The sequence below is a fragment of the Amborella trichopoda genome, chromosome 13 (assembly GCF_054954075.1).
Source record: "Amborella trichopoda isolate Santa Cruz 75 chromosome 13, AtrichopodaSantaCruz75HAP2 v2.0, whole genome shotgun sequence".
Lineage (NCBI taxonomy): Eukaryota > Viridiplantae > Streptophyta > Magnoliopsida > Amborellales > Amborellaceae > Amborella > Amborella trichopoda.
The window spans coordinates 2303756-2317875 of record NC_142348.1 but is presented as its reverse complement, the minus strand read 5'-3'; the positions used below and the strand labels follow the sequence as shown (position 1 = coordinate 2317875).

At 32.0% G+C, this 14120-nt stretch overlaps 1 protein-coding gene across 1 annotated transcript; it reads right to left on the bottom strand.

Moving 5' to 3' along the window:
• Positions 1-10706: 10706 nt before the first annotated feature.
• LOC18428260 (calcium ion-binding protein) lies at positions 10707-13804 on the bottom strand. Its single transcript, XM_006837296.4, has 4 exons — positions 13697-13804; positions 12052-12163; positions 11604-11664; positions 10707-11334 (listed from the first exon to the last, which is right to left on the bottom strand). The coding sequence occupies exons 1-4, from the start codon at positions 13725-13727 to the stop codon at positions 11017-11019; spliced, it is 522 nt and encodes a 173-aa protein (XP_006837359.1). The 5' UTR covers positions 13728-13804; the 3' UTR covers positions 10707-11016.
• Positions 13805-14120: the final 316 nt, after the last annotated feature.

The window sequence follows — 14120 nt, the reverse complement described above, 5'->3', positions numbered from 1 at the left end:
GTCCCATCTCTCTTTTTGACAACACACTGGGCCTGATAAAACCTTTATCTAATAATTCTTCCAATTGTTGTTTCAGTTCTTTAAGTTCTGCAGGAGCCATTCTGTAAAGTGCCTTAGAAATTGGTGTTACCCCTGGCAATAATTCAATGGAGAATTCAATTTCCCTGTTAGGCGGTAATCCTGGCAATTCTTTAGGAAAAACGTCGGGAAATTCTCGGATAACCGAAGTGGTATCCAAATTTATTTCTTCCTTCCTATCTTCTTTGATATATGCAAGAAAGCCTTGACACCCTTTTCGAAGGAGGCGATTAGCTCGAATACAAGAGATTAAATATGATGGGGAGTCTTCTTTGACACCATTAAAGTAAAATACTGGTTGATTCGGAATACTAAAGGTAACAATTTTCTTATAACAATCAATACTTGCATGGTATGCAAAGAGCCAATCTATGCCTAAGATTACATCAAAATCTTGAATTTCCAGGAGTATTAAATCAACCAACAGTTCATTTTCTTTTATCTTTATTACACATGATTTGTACATTATATTGGTGTTAATTGAATCTCCCATCGGTGTGGCTACCTCTAGAATGTATTCTAATTGTTCTGATTCTACCTTTAAGTGGCATGCAAAGTGTTGTGACACAAATGAATGAGTAGATCCAGGATCAATCAAAATATGAGCTACTTTTTTGAAGATAGTAAGAGTACCTTGGATCACTGATTTTGAGGTCTGAGCGTCTTGCTCGGTAATCGCAAATACTCTTCCCTTCATTTGAGGCTTCGGAGCTATCTCTCCCTGCTTTGGAAGCTGTTGTGTCTGTAAGCTAGGACATTGTTTAATCTGGTGTCCCAATTTTCCACATTTAAAACAGGCTCCGGTATTTCAATAACAAGGGCTTGATCCATGATTTTTCCCACATTTTCTACATGGTTCTATTGGGTTTTGAAATGGCGAGGGCCTTGGCTTCTTGTTTGGCCTTTCAAACTGTTGTCGATTAGATGATGTAGGTCTAACATGACTGTTCTGATTTTTCGTCTTTTGGTAATCTTCAAAATCTTTTTCGACAATTTGGGCACGATCCATTATTTCAGCATAAGTTCTTAATTTCAAGACTGATATTTTGCTTCTAATAGCTGGCCTGAGACCCCTTTCAAATTTCTTCACCTTTCTTGCCTCATTATTAATCATATGTGGTGCAAACCTGACAAATTCAGTAAACTTGGCCTCGTACTGTGCTACTGTCTTATTTCCTTAGATTAATTCTAGAAATTCCATTTCTTTTTTGTCTCGAATAAAATCTGGGAAATATTTTTCATTGAATGCCTTTATAAATACTTCCTAAGTCAAGGTTTTATTTTCTTTGACCAATACTCCTTTTGCCATTCGCCACCAGTGTTGTGCCTCACCTTCTAAAATAAAAACTGCCAGGCCACCTTCCTATCATCAGGACATTCCATAACCTCGAATATTTTTTCCAATTGCATAATCCATCCCTCGGCTTCCAGTGGGTTTACAGCACCTTTAAAAGAAGGTGGGTTTAATTTCTTAAATTGTTCGATATTGCTCCCACCATTTCCTGTAACTGACTGCCTGGGTGGATTGTTGTTTTCCATCTGATGTTGCATTAGAGCAACCATATTTTCCAAGGCTTTGTGAATTCCTTCCATATTGGCTTCAGTTATTCTGGATCCTGACTTTATCCCGGTCTGTACACACAATAAATGTGATTTTAAGTACATTCTTTTTAAATTTCCTAAGGATCTTAAACCTATTGCTCTGATACCATAATTGTCACACCCCAAGAATTTACAGTACCGTTATTCCTGAGATGTGACAGACAAAACATATATACATCTATTGATAGGACAAATTTACAGTGGCGAGGTCTTACATAGTAAATAAAGAAAGCTAGCACAACAACAGTATCTTCCAAGGTTGATATTGACTAGCACTCAAAATGAATCCGTAGTTATCCTGAAAAATGTTTACCATAGTTTGATGAGTTTAGCTACTCAGTAAGTGATCATCATAATCCTAAAAATAATCATGATTGAAAGATATCAATATTTTCCAAAATGAGATCTATTAACAGAAATGCATCAACAGTTTCACTTTCAATAAATGCATAATTAAGTATAATCTGAGTAATTGAAATGCTTATAACACTTTAACGGCAGTACATAATTCAAAGGATTTCACAAAATACCCTACTGGCGTCCCAAATAGGTCACCTATATACCCCATCAGCGTCCTGATGGGTCCACTTAATCCCTATCGGCGTCCCAGATAGGTCCACTTAATCCCTGTAGGTCCACTTATACCTCACCGGCGTACCGGATGAGTCCACTTAATCCCTACCGGCGTCCCAGATAGGTCCACTTATACCTCACCGGCGAATAGGATGAGTCCACTTGCATACTTAAATTATTTCTAAATCTCTTTAAACATTCGAAAGCAGCAATATCATGTACTCAACATATCACTGAAACCATTAATATGAATTTCACTTAAACCATTAATAACAGTCACTCTCTATGATATTTCAAAAATAACCAATCAAATATTTTGGGCTCAAATTTAGAAAGGTAGCAGTTTGTAAAGGCATTCTAGCATAATTGCCAATTTAATATGTATAGAAAAACTCTTATAAAAATTCAAGAATACGGAATTATCACAATTTATGGAATATCAATTCACAAATAAACATTTCACAACAATACTATAATCAATTGCAAAAATGTCAATTTTTAAATAATAAGGCAGTCATTTGCACATGAATTTAACAATGTCTAAATATTCAAAACAGTAGAAAGAAATATCACAATTTTACTAAAAGCAGAAATATCACATTTATTTCTATCAATAGACAAGAAAAATAAATAAATTTATTTTTCTAATTTACAGCATTCAAAATTTCTAACATAGATAAAATATCACAATTTTTATTAAAAACATTATTTTTCAAGATAATGAGGTCACGTGCGCATAAAATTTATCGCGCCTAAAATTCATAATAATAAGCAAAAATAATTATTTCATTTCATTTTTAAAAAGAATGGATTATTTTTCGAGACAATGGGGTTACTTACACACAAAACTTATAAAATAAAGATCTTGGACGGAAATATCACTATTTATTAAAAACAGACTATTTTTCAGGAAGACGATGTCACTTACCCACAATTATTTGAGAGGGAGCTTTCGATAAAAAAAATTCGGTTCGAGAGAGAAGTTCACTGTGTTTCGACCAGAGAGAGAGATCTCAAATTTTTGTTTTAGGGTGGGAGTGCTTACATCCCCTATTTAAATTCTTATAACGTATTATTATATTATTTTATTACGCTCTACCTCATACCTGAGGTGTCGCGTTAAAAGTCTGCTTTTATCGTACGAAAACCACGTCCGCTAAAGGACGTTGCCAACTGCAAGCAGCAGGAGGCAAAAGCAGGCAAAGCAAAAGTTAAACCAAAGTAAAAGTTTTGAAAATAGTGATAGTCCCCAAGGACCATCATACTCAATCAGACCATCACCTATTAAAAGCATCATTCCCACCCCTTTTTTTTTTTTTTTTTTTTTTTTTTGAAATTTTAGGATTGTTACATCGACAATCCATTTGCCTCAGTGAAAGATCTCAGAAGAATTGATTTTACTAACTCTTCTTAAAATATTGTTTGTAGGCATATGGGGGTCTCAAATTCTTTCTTTCATCAGTTCTAATTGCATATGAATCAGTTGCATAATATGTTCCAAATGAAGATGATCGATTGGTGTGGGAACTCATAACTTCAGGGGATTTTTCAGTTAAGTATATTTATCGACTGCTACATGAGGATAATCATAGAGCCATTGATTATAGTTTGGCAAGAATTTGGAATTTGCCGGTGCCGCTGAAGGTTTAGTTACTTTTGCGGGTAGCTCTTCAAAAAATGCTGCCTACAGTGGATAACCTTCATAAGAGATGTTTCATAATTGTCAATATTTGTAGGCTATGTGTGAGGGATAACGAAAGTGTGAACTATATTCTTTTACATTGTCTTTTCATTCTAAGCTTGTGGGATTTTAATAGAAAGTAGTTGAATCTAAATATATTGATTTCACAAAGCCTAGAGTTGATCATCTCTCAATGAATGAACCTTGATATGTCAAAAGTTGGCACCGTGCTATAGAGAGCTTTATGGGTGAGCAGTATTATGAATATTTGGAAAGATAAAAATAGAAGAATGTTTGAAGGGACACAAAGTGAGATTGAAGTTTTGAAATCCAACATCTTAGCAACAACAACTGAATGATTTTCAACAAACAAGGATCGTAAGTTTATCTCAAAATCACATATTTTTTAAAACTCATCTGAAGTTGCTAAGTTTAATAATGACAGACAAACTTGAAATACTATTTGGATGCCTCCTCATGAAAATTGCTTAAAACTCAACTTTGATAGAAGCTCGATTAGAAACTCGTGGCCAGCAGCTTATGGCGGTACCATTAGAGATCATATGGGTAATTACAAATTCACCTACTAGGGACCATGTGGACATACAACAGTGAATGAAGCTGAAGCAAGAGCTCTTTTAGAGGGTTTAAAGATAATAAAAAACCTTGAGGGCTAAAAGATGATTGAAAGTGATTCAGGCAATATCAAGGCAAAATGAGAAATGAAGCCAGAATTGGAGATTATGCAGCATTTTCAATTAAATCTTTTTAATTTTAAGTAGTGGTTCTTTTAAGTTATCTCATTGTTTTAAGGAGACTAATATAGAAGTTGATGCTTTAACAAATAATGGTGTGCACCAACATTCATTGATGGTTACATCATTTTTTTTCTTGAACCTCCTTTGTAATCATTCATGGGTAAATGAACTTCACAGTAACTGATTTAAAAACATATTATCTCTTCAACATCAATGGAGGATATAATTAATAAAACCCTAAGATTTCCAATAAAAAATAAAAAAAGAAATATTTAATGAAAAAAGTTAATAGTTTTAATATTATTATTAAATTTGCATTAATTATATTAATATTTCATTTATTTAAAGAAGATATAAATGAAGATAAAATTAAACAATTCATTGATTAAAGCAGATATAAATTCAGATAAAATTAAATAATTCACTAATGACGTTTTTATACGATTTAGTACATCTATTCTAGAAAGGGATGCAACTATTTATCGTAAATTTTATGATTGGCTTATTCGTATAATTAATAGACTCCTAGATACTAAATGATTACAAGAATAGTTTATGAAATTCTCTATTTTAGTAGAAAAAATCTATATTAAATTACTAATTTATTGTTAAATATTTTTAATATAATTAAAAATATATTAAATTATTTTATTTACACTTTATAATATCACATATCTAATTTGTTGGACTTTAGTTTTAGGGATTGTATATAATGAAACCATTTACCTTTAATACAAGGTGATCACAATACTTACAATCATCCTATGTGAAATTTAAAAACTTGGGTGTGTTACAAAGTTCAAAAAAATTTATTTTGAAGTTTGAGCTTGGTCAATGGAATAAATGCAGCTACCCAATTTTACATCCAACGGTCAAGATTAATTGTGACTATCGTGTACCTAAGGTAAATGGTTATACTTTTCCTTATATTTATATGTTATTATTATATGAGATCGTTTGAGGCTTCACTCAATGCATGGCCCCTTATGAGAGGCAAGTGCCATAAATTTTTATAAGGGAAATTTTCGTATAGAATCATAATTTCTCATACTATTTTATGGTAGACCCTCTTATGAGAGGCAAGTGCCATAAATTTTTATAAGGGAAATTTTCGTATAGAATCATAATTTCTCATACTATTTTATGGTAGACCCTCTTTATGTTTTTCTTTCAAGTGGTATAAAGAAATCTTTAAGGATTTCATTGTACCCCCTCTTCTCTTATCTCCCTTTTTTATTGACTTTTTACCATAAAATTAGTCCCAATAATTTTTTTTTAATCCATTTCATCCCAAACACGTTTTTAACCATCTTTTTTTCTTTCCACTTATTAAATAATTTTTTCGGTTGAAATGGTATAAAATTTTTTATTAAGACTATTTTTTATGAATAAAAGTCAATAAAATAGAGATAAAAGATGATGGGGCATGGTGAAATCTTTAGGGGTTATCTTATGCCGTTTGAAAGAAAAACGGAAGAAGAGTCTACTATGAAATAATACGACGAATTAGGGTTTTATAAGAAATTTTATTTTTTATAAATTAATTTTATTTTTAAATTTTTTAAAAATACATTTTTAATTGCAATATTTTATGCTTTCAAATGGTTGGGCAAGTTTTATATGAGTGAGTGGGTGCAAAAGCCTCAACGTCCAAAAAAAGACTGCATAGACAATGCAAAATAATTCCCATAAAAGGGCATGTTTAAAATTTTCAAAATTTTATTTTTTTTATATTCATGATCATATGGCTTAGATTATGAATCCCTAAAAATTGGATTTATAGCAATAGTAGTAACAATAGTAGGAGCAGGCGCAATAGTTTGGAATTTTGAGTAAAGTCAGTGACACTTTTACAACCATCCGATTTAAATTTTGATGGACAAGTGTACAATTACCTACTTGTATGATAAGTAAATGGTTTTTGTGCATACAATTCTATAAGGACCCGGTTTTCTATAATTGTTTGGTGCATCCAAGCCCGCACGTGTTACTATGTGGGCCTGGAGATCTACACTATCCACCAAAGAAAGTGTAGATGTATACCATAAATAAAAGGAAAAGTAAAATCAACGGTTCAAATATTTTCTCCAAATAATATAATTTCTGGTTTTTTAAATTTATTTATGCTTACATAATAATAATCTACATGTTAAAGATTATATATTTCCAAAAAATTAGGATTAAATTTTATTTTAAAAATAAATTATTAAGGAACCCTCATTTCTACAAGTGAGTTTTTGATTCATAGAGATCGTATCCATAAAAATAATAACAGTAGTAATGAAAAATATATAAAAAAAGGGTTGAAACTAATTAAAATATTACGAAAGTGTAATAGTAGCAATGAAAAATATAAAAAGAAGGGGTTGAAAGTCATTAAAATATCACTAAAATATTACAAATTGCATATAAGGGCTTGTTTTTAAATTGCAAAAGTATACAATGAGATCATTTACCTTTGGCACAAGGTGCTAACAATTAATCTTGACCATTAGATGTGAAGTTAGGTGGTTATATTTATTCTTTTGACCAAACTCAAAGTTCAAAAGAAATTTTTTCGAATTTTATGACATACTCTAGCTATCCGATTTCACATCATATAGTTATAAGTAATTGTGATCTTCTTGCACTAAAAGTAAATGGTCTCGTTGTATACACTATACAATCAGATTTCACATCATATAGTTATAAGTAATTGTGACCTTCTTGCACTAAAAGTAAATGGTATCGTTGTATACACTATACCAATCAAGTACAGTTTAAATAAACTTGAAAAATTCTCAAATAGCCCTTGTTCGGTGTTGCAAGCTAGGATAATCAAAGTACTTTGGTAATTTTATCCTGATTATCCTTTGATTAAGGCTTGTTTTGGGTAAAATTATCAAAATACCCTTAATTGATTAGGCCTCTGAGCATCATACAGGGACAATTTAAGAATTTTTTTATAGCTTTTTGAGAGTGCACCAAATTGATGTAGAAACTTAAAAACATGTATCCTTATCTGAATTTGTAATCTTTTGATCTCTTTGAAATGTTATGAATGATTTCAACCCCTTATTTAATATTTTTTTTAATAATAATAATGTTGTGAGATTAGATGTGAACGATTAATTTTAATTATTATTTGCCACATATTATATTTAGGACATGGTGTCACCAACTCACATATTGTAGAAAATGCGAGCTTTGCACTAAATATATTTTTTGAATATAATTTGATCTTAATTTTTAGAAAATATATAATCTTTTATGGAGGTCATGAATATGAAAAAAAAAAAATTAAAAACTAAAAATAATAATTATATTAAAAAAATATCCGCATGATTAGTTACACATGTTTTTAGATGAACTACCTATCTGCATCTATCTTTAATACGGATGCTTTATACATCTGTACTTCATATTGTAGAAATACGATCCAACCCGCATGAAACAATTTTCTTTATTTTTTAGAGTGAAAGGACGTAGGATGTGAGTTTACAAATTGTGGAAGCAGACCATGACACGTGAGACAGAGATAAAAGCAACAAGAAACATGGTGAGGTGGCAACAAATTATTGGTACCTGCATAGACATAGCAACACTTGAACCACGAGAGATGTTAAAAGTTGAGGTGCGTTGCCCCTCTGTCTCTCTCTCTATTTTGGTCACTTGAGTCTCTTCTCTCTCTCATTTGGTCACATGGTTTCTCTCCCGAGTCTCTCTTTCTCTCTCTGATTCACTCCCCCCTCTCTATTTCTCTCTATTAAAGTCAGTGTTCGCAAAATTGGCCGAATAGTTTCTATCAGGCCGAGTTTTTATATTTTTATCATTTTGGCAAATACTTATTTTTATATTTTTATATTTTTTTAAATTATTTGAAAACTATCACCACTTATAAGTTGTTTTTTTTTTTAAAGCTATTTTTTTTTGAAGGGTTTTGCTTAATCATACTTTAGATATACATTTATTATTAATAATAATTTTTATAATGTTTTTTAACATTTTTTGCTTGAGAACTAAAAAATTCAAATTTATTCTTTTGAATATAATAATCCAGTGTATTTTAGGCGATTCCCAAAATTCAGTGCCAAAAAAAAGAAAAACATTCCCAAGTTACTTTTATGTCCAAGGGAGTAAATTTGTAGTATGCTCCTCCAGAAGCAGAGCATATGTGCCCTTCACTTAACATTCTATGAACTAATTTGTTGAAAGTGTTTTAAAAATTGGGTAATTTATTAAAAAAATTGTTTTGGATTTATAATATGGAGCAAGCAACGATATTAACATTTTTTATTTTATTTTATTTTTAAATTTTTATTTTGTTGGGGTGACTTAAAGTGGGAGCAAATTATTAAAATATCCCTAATGTTTTTAAAAAAATCACAAGATCTACACTGGTTTCATGTTTTGATCTCCAACAAAATTTTATAGTAAAAACATGTACTTGGTATGAGATCTACTAATATTTATATCATTTAACTCAAGTGACATAACTGAGTCAAATTGCCCAATTACATTCACCTGTTCAAAAGTTACAAAACAAGTGTATTCGTATTCTTGAGGAGGTACATATAATGAAATAATTTGTAAAAGTAACCATTTTATAGTATAATTATTTATTTAACCATGTCATGGATTTTATTGAAATATTTTTCTTCTATTTTTCAATAAAGTTGGAGTCTGAGACATTAGTTTAAAAAACACACAGCACATTCTCTCTCTCGAACCCACGAATGTATCTATATATATGACATGGAGATAGATGTAATTATCATATTTTTGTTTTAGATAGATTGTTTTCGCAACAAGGAAAATTTATCAAAATACACTTAGATTTTTTTAAAATCAACACTTTGTTCTTTTTCAACTATTTCAACTCATGATAGGTATTACGGAATTAAATAAAAATATATAGGTAAAATGTTAATGGGATTGTATATAATGAGACTATTTACCTTTGATATAAGGTGGTCACAATTACTTACAACCATCCGATGTGAAATTTGATAGTTTGGATGTGTCACAAACTTCGAAAACATTTCTTTCGAGAGCGGTGCCAATGGAATAATTGCAGCCACCCAATTTTACATCCCATGGTCAAGATTAATGTGATCACCTTGTATAAAGCTAAATGGTCTCATTCTATACTTTCCCAATGTTAAATAGTTAATCTCTTGTGTGTATTTTGATAATTTTTCCTAGCTTTAGACCCATCCTAAAGTACAAACAATAGATATACACTATTGAAGATACCCATCTTATGTCACACTGCACATTTCTATTAATGTTTAAAAAACAGGAAAAAGTTTATATTAGGTTGTAACCTTAAAATGTAGAATTAAGGGGCAACTAAAAACTCCAACATAGAAGGTTGTTTTGATGTTGGAAAACCCTCTAATTGATCATCTCAACATCGAGACGTATGAATATGAAAAGAAAACAAGGATTTCGAGTCCTAAAAATAGTTTATCTTGCAACAAATTATCTAGACCGTCTATTTTCAAGATTTTCAAATGTTTATAAATCTACTTGATTTGAACCATTTTTAGAGTTTAATATTTTATATTTAGAGAAGAAAATAGATTCTCAAGCCATTCTAAGCATTTTGTACACTAAAATTATATTTATAATAAAAATTGGAGGTGCGTCTTAATTTGATTGTTTAAAGTTGGAACCTTATATAAACCACACCCTCAAAAATAAGAGTTGTGGTCAAACTTGCGAGGGTTCCAAATCTAATCTGATCGGTCAGACTCGAGCGATAGCCAAGCAGATCAGGCTAGTAATTAACCTTTTTTTTTTTCTTTTTTTTTAATGGTATTAACAAAGAATTTTTTTGGAAAAATAAGCTGAAATTGGAGAATCGGGGCGATTATGGGGTTCCTAAAACCGGATTCCCTAGCTGATAATCAACTCGAGCGATTCTAAATCAAGACCAACGATTTTTTTAAAATCCTTGATTTTTCTCGAGTGAGAATTTTTATCGCAATTTTCACACTAGAATCCATCACAAATAATCAACTTAGCCAAAGTTCTAAACAATGATTCTTAAGTAATTGAACACCAAACAACATTAAAAACACACCATTGTAAACCCTCTTGGATTCGGATGTTCAAATTATTTATGGTGAGCAAGCACCTCATCATATTCCCCATATCTCAGCAATTCCACACCCTACTTTACTGCCAAACTCATGAAACAAATCAATTTACTTTGTGACACTTCACTTTATAGCCAACTTATGAAACTGAGCAATTTACTTGTTATTCAACTCTATCTCTCTCTCTCTCTCTCTCTCTCCTATAGATGTATTTTCTCTCTCATGTAGATGGATTGGTGCTTTAGCTTTTGGGGCCAGAAGGGAGTAGAAAATTATCAACCCCACCTCCAGTTTGCTCATAGAACTTTGCACCCACCAAGGCTAAGAGAGTGGCAAAGGGCACAAAAACCACATCTGGCACTACAGATACCATGCTCACTTGTGGCACCTTTTGGGCTGCCCTCTTTCCAAGCAGAGAGAGATAGGGAACACTTAATCCAATAAGGTAATTTGACTTGCTAGATGCTCTTGTAACATTGAGATGAGCTCTGATGAACTCCTTCAGCCTTTCCTTCTTGTCCTTCTTTTCGGCTGGTTCGAAAATACTCTTGTAGAATTCCTGGCCATGGAAAGAGAATTGGCTTAGCCAGTGATTCAAAAATCGTCAGTTAGAATCGGGAATTGCTTGAGTCGATCTGGATTGGGAAGTCGGCAATTTTGTCTGAAAACCCCATAATCACTCGAGTCTCTCATTTATTATTATTTTAGCAAGAACTTTGTTAAATATAACTGGGTTGCATTTTCTTGATCCAAAAAATGCATTGTTGGAACTAGATTATATATATATATATATATATATATATATAGACTAGGACTAAAAAAACTCACTTGCACAACTTTCCTCGAGGGTGGATCGAAATGAGTGCCTGGCATTACTTTGTTGAATTGGCTGTCACACAAAGCCATCACAGTTTCAAAATATTGCTACAAAATCTATTTTTCCTTAAATTTCAAGATGATATTAGCACAAAGTGTATAAGGAGATTTATGATATTAATAGAAGGGATTATATAGAAAAAGGACTAAATATGGTGATACTGCTACTTCTATGTAGACAAAGTTCACAACCACCTCAAGCTGTCATATGTGAAATTCAACGGCTGAGGCATATCACTTCTCCTTACAACAGAGAAAAATTTCTTGAGTTTTGAGCATGATCAATGGCACATCCCCAACCAACTGATTTCACGTTCAACATTTTAAAGTGATTGTGACTTTTTTAAGCAAAGGCAAACAATTTTATTGTACAATTCTTATAAAATGGTAGATGTAGTACTTGATAATTTCAAGAACGGCTATATGAACTTCCTCGAATTCAACACCTGTTTTGGCCTCATTAAGAATCTTGTTGTAGATCTTATTCGAATAATCCGGCATCGAACGCCATCCTGAACAAATAAAAGCAAAAAAAAAATACATCGCATGAGTATTTATTATTATTTTTGGCTGGATCAAAGGACGAAAATGCCTTGGTTGTTCAAGGTTAGGAACATGAAACAAGGGTTTACAATAAAAAAAATAAGACTTCTGAGTCGCTAACCATGAACAATCAGATGTATTTTTATCTTTTGGCAGCTCCATGTTGCTAACCCTAGACAGCCATACTTACATCAATTTGACTTGGGCCAGTTAAGGGGGCTAAATTACCAATATATTATTGGTTGTTTATTGGTTGTTTAGAGTTCTTTATATTTAATAAGGGCAATTGGGTTATTTTTATTATACTTTTAAAGAGGTAATTGACTAAAATATAATCCAAAAAACAATAATTTCTAATGTTAATTGAGATTATTGGACCACACGAGATTATTTGACCATATTCATAAGTTTTTTATTAGGTCCTTTGACTATTTAATTCATATTTTCCCATTTATCTGTTCAAGGTCATTTGGCACGAAGCCATAGTGTATGTGATCTTTTGTTTAACCAAAGTTAGAATATTTTATCATGGAGAATTGTAAAAAGTTGCAACTTTATACTATTAAAGTAAGATGCACCTAAAAAATCCTGTAGACGAGGGTGTTCTAAAGTTGGAGAACCTTCAAATTGATCATCTCGACTTCAAGATAAGCGGATATGAAGAGGAAACAGAAATCCAAATTCTAAAAAATATTTCATCTCGTAATAAATTATCTTGACAATCCATTTTGAAGATTTTCAAGTGTTTAAAGATCTACTCAATCTCAATCTGTACCATTTTTGAAGTTTTAAATTTTAAAAAATTAGGGATAATATACGTTTACAAGCGGTTTTAGATTTCCCATATTGGAACTACATGCGCCCTACTCCTACATTATAAGGTCGGCGCTTTGTGCAAACCTCACCCATTGTATACTTCTTTTACTTTTTCTTATTTCTCAAAACTTTTCTCAAAGATTTTATTTTCTAATTCAAGCATCTCGACTAGCCTGTTAGCCCTATATTTCACTTCACATTTGGGAAAATTGAAAATCTCAACCTTGATTGTCTACAAAATTGAGCTTACCTTCTCTATTTGAAACAATAATTGGTTTATCTCTTGATAATGTGAAAAATCCAATGATTTAAAAGATTCCTGGTCGGCACGGAATCGCCAAGTTTGACTCGGGAATCAATCACCTAGTGCTGATTCTATCAATATATATGAAATTGTCTGGGACTAAAAGAGAACTAGCGATTTGCTAGATTAAAACGACATTTTGCTAATAACGCCATTTTGCTACAATAATAACACCGATTCACCGATCCGGACCTGTTTTTGACCGGTTCACTACTTTGCGTGTGTTTTTTCATCCGTTCACTATTTTTCCACATAGTAAAACAGCGTTCCGAACTGCCGATTCATCAATCCGGATCGGTTTTTATGATGTCCAATCCCAGTCACCAATCCATTTTTTAAATATAACCACAATGGAAGAAGAGAAAGGAGAAGAATGACTAACCTTTGAATCCTGTTAAAGCCAAAGGATTCATTGTTGCAAACTTGGGTGGAAATCCTAGAGAAATTGAATTTAGACAACAGCAAATTCCCAATGAGAGGCCAGTGCCTAGTCTGGTATATATACAGTTGGGAAGGCACCTATTGAGTGTCACATGAAGAGGGGAATGGCTTGTTTGGAGAGGGATTCATTAAATGAAAGTTAAAAGCAAGGTATCCATGCCTTTTCCAAGTTTGAATCCAATTGTGCCCTAAAACTAGCACTTGCCTCTATAAAGGCTCTAGTACCAACCCTTTCCTTTGACATTACCCTAACCCTAACACAAATTCCTTAGTCTAAATCTTGTGTTTTTTTTTTAATGTAAGCATCTTATTTTCATGAACAATTGTTTCATGCGGGCTGGACCGCATTTGTACAATATGCGGTC

What these genes read in the sequence shown, in the direction of transcription:
- LOC18428260 (XM_006837296.4), bottom strand. Translation starts at nt 13,727, where the DNA reads ATGAATCCTTTGGCTTTAACAGGATTCAAAG. An exon ending in GCCGTTCTTGAAATTATCAA is followed by an intron (nt 11,665 to 12,051) that starts GTACTACATCTA and finishes TTTGTGTGACAG; the next exon opens with CCAATTCAACAAAGTAATGC. An exon ending in CCTCGAGGAAAGTTGTGCAA is followed by an intron (nt 11,335 to 11,603) that starts GTGAGTTTTTTT and finishes TTCCATGGCCAG; the next exon opens with GAATTCTACAAGAGTATTTT.